Below are 14,381 nucleotides of genomic sequence, written 5' to 3'. Positions count from 1 at the left end.
GCCCTGTTAGAATGTTTATTAATCTTTGTTATAACTAAGACCTAAATAGTAAAGTCGATTACAACCAAAACGCATTCATTAACTTGTTTCAATTTGTGTGTTTTTATGTGCACACCAGCTTGCACCTGAAAATACATTTTTATGGATCACTATAAAAAAAACAAACAAGTTTGAAATCCACTGTTTTAAAATGTGAATGTGGCACTTTATCTCTGGTCATGGTCTGACCATTAATTGTGAAATAAATGTAAGATAAACGAGATAAATGCTCTGCATCATCTGCAAAGTTATTTCTTGCTTTCAGTGTCTCAGTTCTTTCATCTCACTCCTTCTACTTACTCCTCTGTCGCCTTGTTCCTAGCTTCTGTGCTTCAGTCCTCAGAATGGTAGTTAGTGTTGTGAAACATTATCCTCGAGTTGCAGTTTGGAGCCAGATATACTCAGTGCCCTGGGAGATTAATACTAATTAGCAGGATTTTTGAAAAGTCCCTCACACCAAAGTTGAAGAAGAAAATAACCAAGTTTTGATAGTGTGCTTTCCTTCTCAATTTGTTATGTCTTTCTTTCAAATGTCAGATGTCATAGCAACATTTTGTTCCGGGTATAATTAGATCACTCGGACTTCTTTGTGTGCAAATGTGCATAGCACGTCCTAAATACTGTGAACAGAGTATTAAGAAGAAATATGTGTAACACCGAAGTCTGACTTTGTACCCCCAGTTGTATCTAAAGCAAGCAATTGTGGCTTTAGTTTCCTGATTCCGGCCTCACCCAATGGCGGCCAGGTAGAAGAAGCTAATCGCTTGTATCACTGTTAAGAGAATGGCCAGTTTCCTGGAATGTGACCCTAAATGAAAATAAATCCTCCTACTTGTATTTAGTGTTTGTTTCTTTGACCAGCAATATGCAGTCCAACTTGCTATAAATGAACAGCTTAGAAATATGGGCTTCCTTGCTCTGGCTCTGAGACTGCAACCTGTGAACTGCAGACAATGCTTGTAGAATTTTGCTTGAGTTATCTTTAGCTAGTTTTAAACATTCGGCGTCACACAACCCCACATCTGTTGCTACTGATCCCACACTTTTCTCCATCCAATCACTCCATTTAACTTGTGCTTTGTTTTAAAGGGCCTCAGAACTGAATTTATTTTATTTCACCTAGGAACCCTATCGGGTTGCTCCAGAAAAGGGGGAGAAATAGAACATTTTGAAACCTCTAAGCCTATGAAAATGAAGGGACTTGTTATATATAATTTTTATTGGTTCTATCAAGCTCATTCGTATCTACAGCAGAATTATCAATGATTACTATTTTTTCAGTGATTTACCATACTCAATAACAGTATGCTAGACATGTATTTTGTTAATGTTAAATGAGTTTTCCTCTAATTTTTTTGTGTGCATTTTCCCCCCTTTTCCACGAAGGCCTTATCTGTTTGGAGCGGGGTGTTTTTCCATAAAAGCTCCATGGTGAGTCCCAGTTCAGTCCCGCATGCCTAATTCATTTGTTGTACTCTCAGAAAATAACTGTTTTGTACTGTTGTTTCAGTTGCATGGCCTGAGTACAGATAGACGTACCGAAGTACTGAATAATTTGTAGATGGGACATGAGTGTTGATAGTTAAGCTTTCAAAGAGCAGTTTTCTTGGGTTTACTTCATTTCTTGAAAAGTCAAATGAAATCACAGTTAAATATTAAAGAAAAAGAAATGAGAAGAGTTCTCTCTTATAATGCCAGTGTATAAGACAAGGCTAACACACCAGTTTAAGGCTTTGAGCATTACAATAATACAAGCTCCCTACACCTCCTGCTGAACATGTGGAAGATTTGATTTATTTTGAAATATAAATATATTTAAAGTATACTATAAATACCCTATAAATTTTAACTGCATGTGGTACCAGTGGAACAAGAGTCACTTCTGTTTTGAATAATTTTGGTGTTTAAGGAGGAAATTTGTGTTTCACATTGAAACTCTTAAATAATTTATAATTTTGAGCTCATAGCACCTACGTTTCATAACTTATTTATTTTGGAAAATTCTTATATAACTGCATAAACTACAATTTTGTCTTGCAGTTAGACACGGTGAACACGGAATACTTTTATATAAAGATGTGAAGTAAAATGTATTTAGAACCTGGTATAGTGTGTTTCACATAATGGATAAAAGTCGGGGCTTTGGAATCAGACTACCTATTGTAGATCTTAGCTTGTATGCTACATATGTGATCTTGGGTGGTTTTCTAAAATCTTTCTGTTTCTTGTTTCCTTATCTGTTAATTGAGTTACCAGTAGCACCTAACTCATAGGTTCATTATGAGGATTACATGAACACATGAATGTGTTGCTACTATTATTTTCTTTCTTATTCAAAGAAAAAAATATCATTTTCAAAAAAACTTTAGATTTTTTAATTTTTAATTTATTTTTATTTTATTTTTTTATTTTTTGCTTTTCAGAGTAAGTGAGGCAAAAGGAAGTTTTGGGCAATGTAAGTTATATCAATATTATAAATTTACTCAGAATACTTACAAGAGTTCTGCACATATAATAAGTAGTTCTCATAACTGCTGATAGGAGTTGTTTATACTGTCCCATTATACTAGGAAAAGAAACTTCCAATAATTTTTCTCTTGTTGGACAAAAAGAAGGTCAAATACCATCTTTAGGGTACAGTTTAATTAGACACAAACTAATTTCACTATTCATATGCCATAGAAACATTTGAAAATTTCATTATCATATAATAATAGAGTGGCAAATATAATAATTTCCTTTGTGAAATGTAGTATTAAAATTAGGACACAGGTCGTGAAAGGATTCTAAACAAATTTAGGGCCTAAATGAATAAAAATTCCATGCAAGTCCATATTTATCCTTTTTATTAACCAGATTTCTTAAACAAAACAAAACAGAACAAAAAACCAACCAAACAAACAACAAAACAAAACAAAAAATACTAAACCAAATAAGATACATGAATTTTACTTAGGAGCTTATAGTAAGCAGTCGATTTTTAAATGCCAGATTCAGCATATGATACAATTTCTTTGCAAGGTTAAATTTAGAATTAAATTCACTCTTAAGATAAATGTTTCATTCTAAATACAAAGAAAAGAGTTTTAGCATGTTAATAAGGATTGAAGTTTTAGCATAGAAGTAAAGACGGAATAACAAATGTTGTATGTTAAATAAGAAAAGTCCATTCCTTCAACAGCTTATGTGCTCCTCAAATTTAAGCAAAAGCACTTGTCAACCAGAAATGATTTGAGGTTGAAACAAGATTAAAAGAGCCAGATTAAAGAAAGGGATATGTGAAATATAGTAGACTTTTAAATCATTGCCTGTCTTTTAGAAGACTGCCTTGTGGTTTGTTTGATGCCATCGTTAGCTCACAAGAAACTCGTTTTTAGTCACTTATGCTAGCCTACAAGATCCTCCTTTCAAATGCGTTCCTTTACTAGTGGTGCATGTTTTTCCCATTAGGATCTTAATGAAACCTCAAATTAAGGCTGCAAAATGAATATAAATTTGACAACTTCCATGTTGTTTATAAGAGCTTCTTTGTTTTAACAGTTTTGCTATTTTTTTCCTATGATATTTGGCATTCAACTTGAGAATGTTTTATTTACTGTTCTGACATAGAACATTATGCTAAATAATTATGTTTATAGTATTTCCACTTGTAGGGTAATATTTGTATTGTGGAAGAATATGAAACTTTTTACAGTTCCTCTTAAAACATTACATAAATTTTATACAAAATCGTTAGTACTTTCAAGTTGCAACATTTATATTTAAATATGATTTTGCTTTTGATAGGTCACAATTTCTACATATTTTTCATTCTTTGATAAACTTGTTTAAATGTTTAAATGCATGCAGTTTCAAATGAGTCAGTTTGAAATAATGTCTTTCCCTTTGATAGTAAAATAAACTTGTTGGAAAGTTAACCGTGTAGGCCATCTTCGGCATATTAGCTACGTACACGTTCCCAAGATCATGTTTACTCTAGGATATTAGAGTGTGAATGACTGTAAAAAAAAAAGTAAAATAATCACACATATGATATGCTTTTTTAATACAGTAATTTTAAGAGCTGTACCATTGTGAATTTTTAAAAGTAAATTTTGCTTTCAATATTACAAATAAGTAACAAGTACTTATTGAGCTGCTAATGTGCATATAGTATTGTGTTTAAGCTACTGCTATTTTTTTTATTACTAATCAAAAGAAAAAATACATATATAACAGTATGGAGAAGAGGTAGTCCATTTTAATAGCTCCCTTACACATAACCTATTTTTGTATTATATAAAGTTAATTTTAAAGAAGAATTAAATGTTACACAGCAAGTTATATTAAAGTTCTAATCGGCATTGTCTGAGAGTATTCATTTGAAATATATATATATATATATATATATATATATATATATATTACTTAAACTGCCTTGTTCTTTTGAGGGTATTAAAATATAATTTTATTTTTGGAAGGAAAGATTTATATGAAGAGAATCTGTTATGTGCAAAGTTTAGATAAATCTGTGAGATTTTTTTAAAAACACTGTGATAGAATAATTTTAGCTATATTATTAATATATTTAAAATAAAATACTTTCAGTTTATCTTTTAGTTCTTATTTTAGAAAAATAAAGTTGAAAGTGAGAAAAAACTTCTAAACTCATTTTCAAAGCTTAATTACAGTGAGGCATACAATGAAAATTGCTTCTTTAACATGAAAACATTATGTCACTTGTAATTCTTACATCAGTGTTGTGTCTAGCACTTAAACTGAAATACTGACGGTAGCCTTATGTTTTAGAAAAGGAAAGAAACAGTGCTTCTATCTCCGCCTAGCTCTTTTCATGCCTGTGTTCTTCTAACCAACATTGCTGCTTTTCATGCCATCCACAGATACATCACTTACATGCTGTACTGTAGGACCCAATAAAATCACCCAGATGGCCACCATTTTACTATAATTTTAAAGCAGATAGAGATAGTCTTTCTGGGTTTTTGTTTCTCTTTGCAGTTGGAGGGGGGAAAAAAACAAGCAAGAGAAATTCAATACGTTAATCTGACTGGATTATGTAATACAGTACCTTCAATAGTCTTTGTAAATAATTTTAAAGATGTCATAATGATAACGTCCCCAGAATTGCCGATGGCAGTAAAAATGACTCTCATTCTATAACTAGATGGTTAAGTCTCTCAGAAGGGGTGAACAAGAGGTTAAACTCCTGAGTTTTAATTTAGCACCTTGTTTTTTTGTGGGTTTTTTTTTTTTTATGTTTATTTTACTTTTGATTTTGTTATCTTGTGTCAAGTTTAGTAAATATGATTCTTACTTTGCCTGATATGATGAAAGTTGAGGTCATTCCATTCTTTTATATTTTGCTCAAATACTTGTTTTCTCTTTTGGAACATTGGTGCATTTATGATGGGTTCAGGGGATTAAAGAGCACACGTTCTCAACAGGAAGGAGACCATCTGCACTGTCAGTGTATCCCATTTATAACCATAATCAACACAATGGAATTTCAGGACACCTGTATACATGGGAATTTCATTTTTTTTACATCATGTTATTAATTTAGTAAAATAATGAATAAAGGAGAGGAGGCCTCCAAGGACCCAGAGGTATTCTTTTTAAACTTGCAAATGTTTTGTGATGGGATTTGAGTATAAAGGGAAATGTTTAGAGGGAAATAGAATTTGGAATGCTTTTCTAAATGGCTGTGCCACCAATCTACCGGTGAACACAATTTACAAGCCTAGCTCTTTCCACTTTTAATTCTTTCACATATTTATCATTTTTCAGTGTTTTATTATTTTAAATATATTTTTATTGATTTCAGAGAGGAAAGAAGAAGGAGAGAGAAACATCAATCATGGGAGAGAATTATTATTTTTCATTCATTTTAAATAAATATTTATTATTCAGATTATTACAATTGTTCCTCTTTTTTCCCCCTAACTCCCCTCCACCCAGTTTCCACCCTAACCTCTGTCCTTACCAACCCCCACTGTCCTCATCCATAGGTGTACGATTTTTGTCCAGTCTCTTCCCTCACCCCCCATACCTCTTCCTCCCCCCTTTCTATGCCCCTGATTCTATTATATTCACCAGTTTATTCTGTTCATCAGATTTTTTACTCACTTGATGTTTAGATTCACTTGTTGATAGATATTATTTGTTGTTCATAATTTTTATCTTTTTCTTCTTCTTCCTCTTAAAGAATATCTTTCAGCATTTCATATAATACTGGTTTTGGGGTGATGAACTCCTTTAGCTTTTTCTTATCTGTGAAGCTCTTTATCTGACCTTCAATTCTGAATGATAGCTTGGGTGGGTAGAGTAATCTTGGTTGTAGGTTCTTGCTATTCATCACTTTGAACATTTCTTGCTCCCTCCTCCCCCGGTCTGCATAGTGTCTGTTGAGAAATCAGCTGATAATTGTATGGGTGTTCCCTTATAGGTAACTGTTTTTTTCTTGCTGCTTATAAGATTCTCTCTTTGTCTTTTGCCCTTGGCATGTTAATTATACGTTGTAGTCTTATTGTTTCCTAATGGTGATTCTAGTAAAATTACAGTCACTCAATTAGAAACACCTTTCAAAAAATTCTGCAATGGTGTTTTTCTCTTTTTTCCTCCTCTTCAACCTCCCCAAACACTTAGTAAGTGTTAAATCACCAATGGAATTTAAAAGATGCTCCTTACAGGAACTTAACAGCTCAATGATAGTAGTTCAGGGATGGAAATAAAGGCTTTGAGGGAGGGTAGTGCAACAGAGAGCATCTCTACCAGAAAGAGCAATTCTGATGCTGTTCCCCGGGAAGGTGCACACTTGTTCAGGTGGAACGGACTCTTTCCTTTCTGTTGGTAGCTTATTGTGGTTGTGTGAAGGGTATCGCACTTATGAAACTGTTTCATTTCCTCACAGAAACTTAAAAAAAAAAACTATATCTTTATTCCCTTCAGTGGAAGTCTGACTGACTGGCATTCGTATTTTAGGCATGGGTTTGATCTTTATGGGTAATGACACAAAGCGCTTAAGAAATATTGATGGAAAGCAGAGACCTTTTCATATGTGGAATGTGCATTACGTTGGATTTGGTACCAAGGGAGGGACCAAAACGACCAACCACAATGGCCTCTGATCTAAACTTTGTGCTCTCCCTACCAGGAGGGTGTCAAAACCGAGGGCTCGGGCGGTAAAACGTGTGAGACTATTTTAGGTGTCATAAGGTCTGAAAACAGATTACATATGCAAACTCTAATTAAAAGAAAAATAGAAGATAGTTAACATTGCTGAGTATTATGATAAGGGAAAGTACCGCCCTTAGAGCTTTATGCACTTTACTGGATAAGCTGTTTACTTATTTATTTATTCATTCATTCATTCATTCTTTATTGATGAAGGTATTACATACCCTGTTTTCCCGAAAATAAGAAAGTGTCTTATATTAATTTTTTCTCCCAAAGTTGTGCTAGGTCTTATTTTCAGGAGATGTCTTATCTTTCCATGCGCTAGGTCTTATTTTCGGAGGATGTCTTATTTTCGGGGAAACACGGTACTAATAGTCTGAGCTCTGAGAGTTTAAATAACTTAACCTAAAGTCATACAGTAGTAAGTGGTAGCATTGTTATTCAGATTTAGGTTTCTTTCTGACACCCCACACCAATTCTTCTACATCCAGCCATACGTCATTAAAAGATGAAGAGATAAAGGTCAGTGAGCAAAACAAGGTAGAAATAAGGTTACTCAGCACTGGAGACTGACTCACAAAGCAGGAACATCGAGCTCTGTTATTCCTGTGCCCCAACGAGGCTGTGATCATGACCAGTGTGCAGGGAGCCTGTTGTCTATAAATTGGAGAACATAATGCCATCACTTATCGAAGGTGTTTGGCAAATTGCTAATGAGCTTTGGGAAGTCTTTGACAAATCAAAAGAGAAGGGAAATAAAGGATTTGAAAGAATAGAAAAAGTTGGCATTAGCAGTTGATAGTATGAAAGCTGATTTGGGGAAAACAAATAGGAAAGTACGTGCTTTTTAATGCTAGTTCTGAGATGTAGCAGCAGTTACTTAATGTGTCCTCAGACTTACGAAAAACAGAACAAAAACACATACATCATTTTCACACATCCACAAAGAAAAAAACAAATTGGAAGATCAGCGAATATAATTGCCTTACATCTTAGATGGACCCACACGTTGTCTAAGTCCTTATAGCACTGTGGCTAAGAGCACTTTCAGGGTTTCATTCTGTATCACCTCATTATTTTCACTCACGCTGTCTCCATTCAACTGAATTGTCACCCCCAAATCTTATCTATCAAAGTGAAAAGGTAAACTGTTTTATTATCCTGAGATGTTTATGGTGGTTATGTTGCTTCACTTTGAAATCTCTAAGGAATTGTTATCCATCTGAAAAGAAGTGACTTGGATTTCCCCAGCACATATTTCAAGAAGGAGTTAATTTTTATTGACCTGATAAAGCTCTGGAACTTTGAACTAGTTTTACTCTTACTGCAGAACACAGCCTCACACTACCAGTTATTAAGGCAAAATGCATGTCCACATTGAGGGGGTGGATGAATACTTAGGGGTGGAATTTTAAGGAAAAGATGTCATTATCTCAAGGACTGGGACTTCTTCATGGTTAATTTTTTTCTTTTTTTTTTTCCTTTTTTTTAAAAGCAAAGTTAAACCACCTCCACAGATTTCACCTAGCAAGTCGGTGGGCGGAGAATTTTGCGTGGCTGCCGTGTTTGGGACGTCCAGGTCGTGGTTTGCAAATAACGCTGGTCTGAAAAGAGAAAAAGGTGGGTGTCCCACTGAGGGCTAAACGGGCCTTTGGAGATATTTGTTTCTTAAAAAAGAGTTATAGCTTGTCTCCTTATAGTCTGAACCCAATATTTTAGACGCCAGTTTTTCCATTCAATGAGCATGTTCCTCTCAGTTGCTGAAGCCCACTCATGAAGAAAGCCGTCCCCTCATTGTAGCTGTTAAAGCCATAGCCCGCTGAGGGTTTTTGTTTGGCTTTGTTGGTGGCAGTTTACAGGTGTTCTCAATGCTTGTCAACTCCATACCGTTATATGTATGTAGCTTCTACATTTTTTTTTTTTGACAAGCTAATTTCACACCTACTCTGAGGTGTGGAGAGGAAAACCTTTTCTCTGTTTAGGAGATGAAGTGAATTTGAGATTAGTGAGTTTAAATAGCTAAAAGCACTGGTTAGTAAGTGATGGTATCAGAGTTTGAAAAAAAAAATTTTTTTAATGTTAAATCTGAGAACAGGCAGACAGCTCTAGTGGGGTGGGAGGGTTGTTGGGATAGTGGTGGAGGGATTGAGCAAAAAGAAAAAGAGAATGGTGTAGATTGTGGGGGTTGGGTGGTGGAGACTGGAAGAGAGCATAGAGGCCAAAAATGGTGATGGGGAAAAAATCAACAAGTTTGCCATCCTATATAATAAAGAGGTAATATGCAAATTGACCATCACTCCAACACACAAGATGGCTGCCCCCTGTGGACACAAGATGGCCACCACAAGATGGTCAACAGGGGAGGGCTGTTGGGAGGGATCAGGCCAGCAAGGGAGTGCAGTTGGAAAGGACCAGGCCTGCAAGGGAGGGCAGTGGGGGTGATCAAGCCTGCAGGGGAGGGAAGTTAGGGGTGACTGGGCCGGCAGAGGAGGGCAGTTGGGGGTGACTGGGCCTGCAGGGGAGGGTAGTTGTAGGGGACCAGGCCTGCAGGGGAGGATAGTTATGGGGGAACTAGGCCTTCATGGGAGGGCAATTGGGGGAACTAGGCCTGCAGGGGGAGGGCAGTTAGGAGGGATCAGGTTGGCAAGGGAGGGAAGTTAGGGGTGACCGGGCCAGTTGGGGTCAACTAGGCAGCAAGGAAGGGCAGTTTGGAGGGACCAGGCCGGCAGGGAAGAGCAGTTAGGGGCAATTGGTCCAGCAGGGGAGTAGTTAGCGGGTGATCAGACTGGCAGGCAGAGTGGTTGTGAGCCAGCAATCCTGGATTATGAGAGAGATGTTTGACTGCCCATTTAGGCCCAATCCCAGTGTGGGGGGATCCCAGATTGGAGAGGGTGCAGGTTGGGCTGAGGGACATCGTCCCCGCCCCGTGTGTATGAATTTCATGCACCCATCCTCTAGTACTATAAACTAAAAGTTAAAAAATAGGCTGCTACTCAGAAATAAAGGTCATCTTTTAAGGTAACCATTGCTCCTTTGAATTCATATAGTTATTTAAAATTTTTTTTTTGTTATTGTCAACCCTCATATTTTTTTCCATTGTTTTTTAACGAGAGTGTAAGGCGGGGAGGGAGAGAGATGGAGATATACAGAGTTAGAGGTGTGAGAAAAGACATCGATTGGTTGACTCTCCCATGTGCCCTGACCGGGTACATGCCCTTCACCCAGAGTCGAAGTGGGCCGACGCTTCAACCACTGGGATGCACTGGCTAGAGCAAATTTATACAGTTTTTTTTTAACCCCCTCTCCCCCCCCCTTTTTTTTTTATCATCAGGATCAATACCAAAAAAGTTTACATTAATTACCATCTGTTGTGTGATGGCTGATTGATTCTGTGTAGAGGAGAATCCCTACATTTGATGGACCACGAATTTCATTGTGAATAAGCTTTTCCCTCATTTGAGTCCTATTGAAGTAGGTCACGTTGCTATTATTAGTGAGGCCCTGCTTTGAAGGGTTCCAAGGGCTGCATTGTTCTTGGCTAAACGAAACGGCCCTCCGTTACGCTCAATGCTGGCAACCAGACGTCAGCCCCTCCCCTGGTTATCGCCTGGCAGTGCCCCTCTCCGGGGAAATAGGATCTCCGCCACAGCAGGTTCCTTACCTGAGTGGGAGAGGATACAGCACAGTGCAAGCTTCCATTTCCTTATCCCGTCTGTATTTTTTTGTTACCTCCCTAGCTTTACTGATGCTATCGAAATGACTTTTTGTTGCTAGTTAAAACCCTCTGTGTAGCTCGATTTCAAATGCTTCTCCCTTCTGTTCTAATTACCCTTTTAACTTGCTACTCCTTTATGTCCCACCGACTGGTCATTAGCCATTTTCTCAAATCAGCTGTAATGAATTCCTCTGGCCCAGAGATAAGGTGACCCGCCCAGCATTCAGGGGTGGTTTTCTGTGCTCCTAGGTTTACTGTAAAACCCGAGATAGAGGGCTGAACCTGTTCTGGCACTGAGGACATGTGTCCTCCTTCTAAAGTCCATATTCAGCACCTGACCTTCTTCAAAGTATAACCCCCTCTTCATTTGCCTTGGGGGCCAGGGATCCAACGAGAGAAAAGAAGGAAGAGAATTTGGGGGAGGAGGATGTGTGAGTTTTTTGCTTGTTTGTTTGTTTAAATCCAGAAATGTTAAAGGGAAAGTGAGAAGTTGGGCTGATGTCAGCGTACAAAGGGCTCTCATGCACTTGAGTGGGTACATCCTATCACTATTAAGTCTTTGTCCATGCAGAGTTCCTTGTCAGTTAGTCTGTCCCTGTCCCGCCTGATAGCACTCATTTTTCATAACGTGGGACACATTATATTGCAGACAAATACACAAGACTGAAAAATATTGTTTCATTATATTAGAAATCTGAGTATACTTACATCATTCTTACCTTAAGATTTAAAAAATGTTTCAACAGCATAGACATTTTTAAATTCCTTAGCTTATACTTAGTAAGAGACAACTTTTATGCAAGGAGCAGACACCTTACCCATTCTTGTGAACAAAATTCCTGCCTCTTATTTCCTCTTAGCAGCCTGAGAAGAAATTTGAAGTTCAATAACCTGTACAAACTATTCTCTGCTCCTTTTAGTTCATTATCAAACATCCAGGTTCTATTTTTTTGTTTGTAGATCAGTCCAAACAAGTTGTAGTTGAATCTCTCTACATCATCAGCTGCTACGGGACCTTAGTGGAGCACATGATGGAGCCACGGCCACTCAGCACTGCCCCCAAGATTAGCGATGACACCCCTCTGGAGATGATGACATCACCTCGAGCCAGCTGGACTCTGGTTAGGTAATACCACCTTTCTGTTTTCTTTTTCTTTTTGTTTAAAAATTTTTTTAAATTTCTTTATTATTTTTTAATCTTTATTGTTGAAAGTATTACACATGCCCCCCTTTAAAAAGTTGTTTAAATTTCAGTAATAGGCTCTTCGGGACTGGTTTTGGCTGTGGGTTGGGGACTCTTGGGGTCCCGGCTCTGCCCTTTGGCAGTTGGGTGAGCTTTTTAGGATCAGTATCAGCACATAGGGACTAGAAAAAAAACAAAAAAAACATTAATTCATAGTGCACATACATATACATTCTGGTCTGCTAATGGGACCAAGTTTCAAATTGTTTAGTATCTGGTTATCTTGTGACATCATTGCAGAAAGTATCCACAATCTAAGACCCCTCATCTCCAGAGGCCCTCGTCCATGGACCACACTGTGATGGGTCTGACTCCCAAGCACTCCCTTTTCCACCCCCCCTCGGACTATAGCACATGGGCTGTAAAGTCAAGCTTCCATGCAGTTATTATAAAGAATGCATCACCCTCTAAACACAGTTAAGTTTGGGAAAATTTTTTTCCCCCCAGTAATATACAATTTTCAGTTTTTTTCTTAACAGCTTTATTGAGGTATAAGATATTAAATGTGTACAATTTGAAAAGGTTTGACATTGGATACAGCTGTGGAAACCACCACTCGAATTAACATTATAAATATATTCATCATCTGCAAATGTTGTCTAATACTTCTTTTTAATCTCTCCCTTCTGCCCCTCTTTATCCCTACCTCTGCCATGGAGCACCAGGCAACCACTGTTTACTCTCTCTCACTGTGGATTACTTGATGATTTTTAGAAGATTATATACATGGAATCTGAATATATACATGTTCTTTTTTTGTCTTGCTTCTTTCATCCAGCAAAATTATTTTGATTCTTTCCCGTTGGGGCATGTATTAATGATTTTTTACTTTTTGAAATTGAGACATAACTTACACATAATACAATTCATCCATTTAAAGTAAATTTTCACTAGGTATGTACCCATCACCACAGTCATTTTTCATCAACCCCAAAGGAAATTTGATGATACCCATTAGCAGTCACTCATTTTACTTTGTTTCTATCGAGTTACCTACTTAGGACATTTAATTAAAATGGAATCAGACAAAATGTAACCTTTTGCACCTGACTGCCTTCATGTATCATAATGTTTACAAGGTCCAGCCAAGTGGTAGCATGTATCAGAACTTTTTCCCTTTTATGCCCAAATAATATTCCAGTGCAATGGATATACCACATTTTGTTTACTCTTTCATCAGTTGACCCACACTGTCATGTGACTTTTTACCTGTCATTAATTATGCTGCTAAGAATATTTTTTTTAACTAATTTCTGTGTGGTCCTATATTTTCAGTTGTCCTCCATACATGCCTCAGAGAACGTGTCCTTTTGAACTCCTTTTTCCTTGTATCTTTGTTTTACCTCTTCTCAGACTTGGGTTTTGTTTTTTCATTTTTAATTTTCCACATGCTTCCCCTTATTTCCAGTCTCATGCTCACTGAATATAGAGTGCACTGAGGCAGCCACTAAAGGGAAAGAAACTAACATAAGTAGATTGGAAGGTTTCCTTTACAGTCATTCCCCAATATAGAAGGGCTAAGCCTGTAGAAGTATTTATTAAGAATCAGAGTCCTGAGTGGCTGGTGTGGCTCAATGGTTAAGTGTTGACCCATGACCCAAAAGGTCACTCAACTGGTTTGATGCAGTATCCCCAGTAGGAGGCAGCCAATTGATGTTTCTCTCATGAATGTTTCTATCTCTTCCTCTCTCTTTCTCTCTAAAATCAATAAAAACATTTTAAAAAAGATGAATCAGGGTCATTCTTAAAAATACATAATCACTAGAATCTTTATAAGCTAATACAGATAGAAACGTTAAATCCAGAGTAAAGCCTTTTCAGTGTAGTGTACAATGAATGGTATAGGAGAGACAGAAAATATTGGTCCTGACATGTATGGAAGGAAACAGACAAAAATGGATATGAAAATGATCCCTTTCCTTTTGACATTTTAAAATACTCTCATATTGATTTTTCAAGGCTCCAGAATTCTTTACTACTGCTTTACTGCACTAAATTGATTTGATCAATAGCTTATTTATCAGGTTATTCATGAGCAGGCAGATCTGATTAAAATTTCTGCACCATCATTGTTGAAATAAGTGGTTTATTTTGGAACTCAGATGCTAATTTGTTCTATAATACGTCACCCATGAACATAACTGTATTTTTTCCTCACCATTTCCCCCCTGCTTTATTCTATTTGAAAATACACACATATTCTGAGAA

General features: G+C 36.9%; 1 protein-coding gene across 19 annotated transcripts in view; it reads left to right on the top strand.

Annotated features, from left to right (window-relative positions):
• BCAS3 (BCAS3 microtubule associated cell migration factor) overlaps window positions 1-14,381 on the top strand; it is a 463,099-nt gene that overhangs the window by 176,028 nt on the left and 272,690 nt on the right. For 12 of the 19 annotated variants that reach the window (XM_084861679.1, XM_084861681.1, XM_084861677.1 and 9 more), the window contains 3 exons: window positions 1,426-1,470; window positions 8,711-8,835; window positions 11,891-12,056. In XM_084861679.1, the coding sequence (XP_084717805.1) occupies window positions 1,426-1,470; window positions 8,711-8,835; window positions 11,891-12,056 (336 nt within the window). The remainder of the gene's footprint in view (window positions 1-1,425; window positions 1,471-8,710; window positions 8,836-11,890; window positions 12,057-14,381) is intronic. The other 7 variants (XM_084861666.1, XM_084861664.1, XM_084861665.1 and 4 more) reach the window with 1 other exon arrangement.

The sequence above is a fragment of the Pipistrellus hanaki genome, assembly GCF_964339955.1.
Source record: "Pipistrellus hanaki genome assembly, chromosome: 16".
NCBI classification, from domain to species: Eukaryota; Metazoa; Chordata; class Mammalia; order Chiroptera; family Vespertilionidae; genus Pipistrellus; species Pipistrellus hanaki.
The sequence above is the reverse complement of the archived record's forward strand: the minus strand, read 5'-3'. Positions and strand labels throughout refer to the sequence as shown.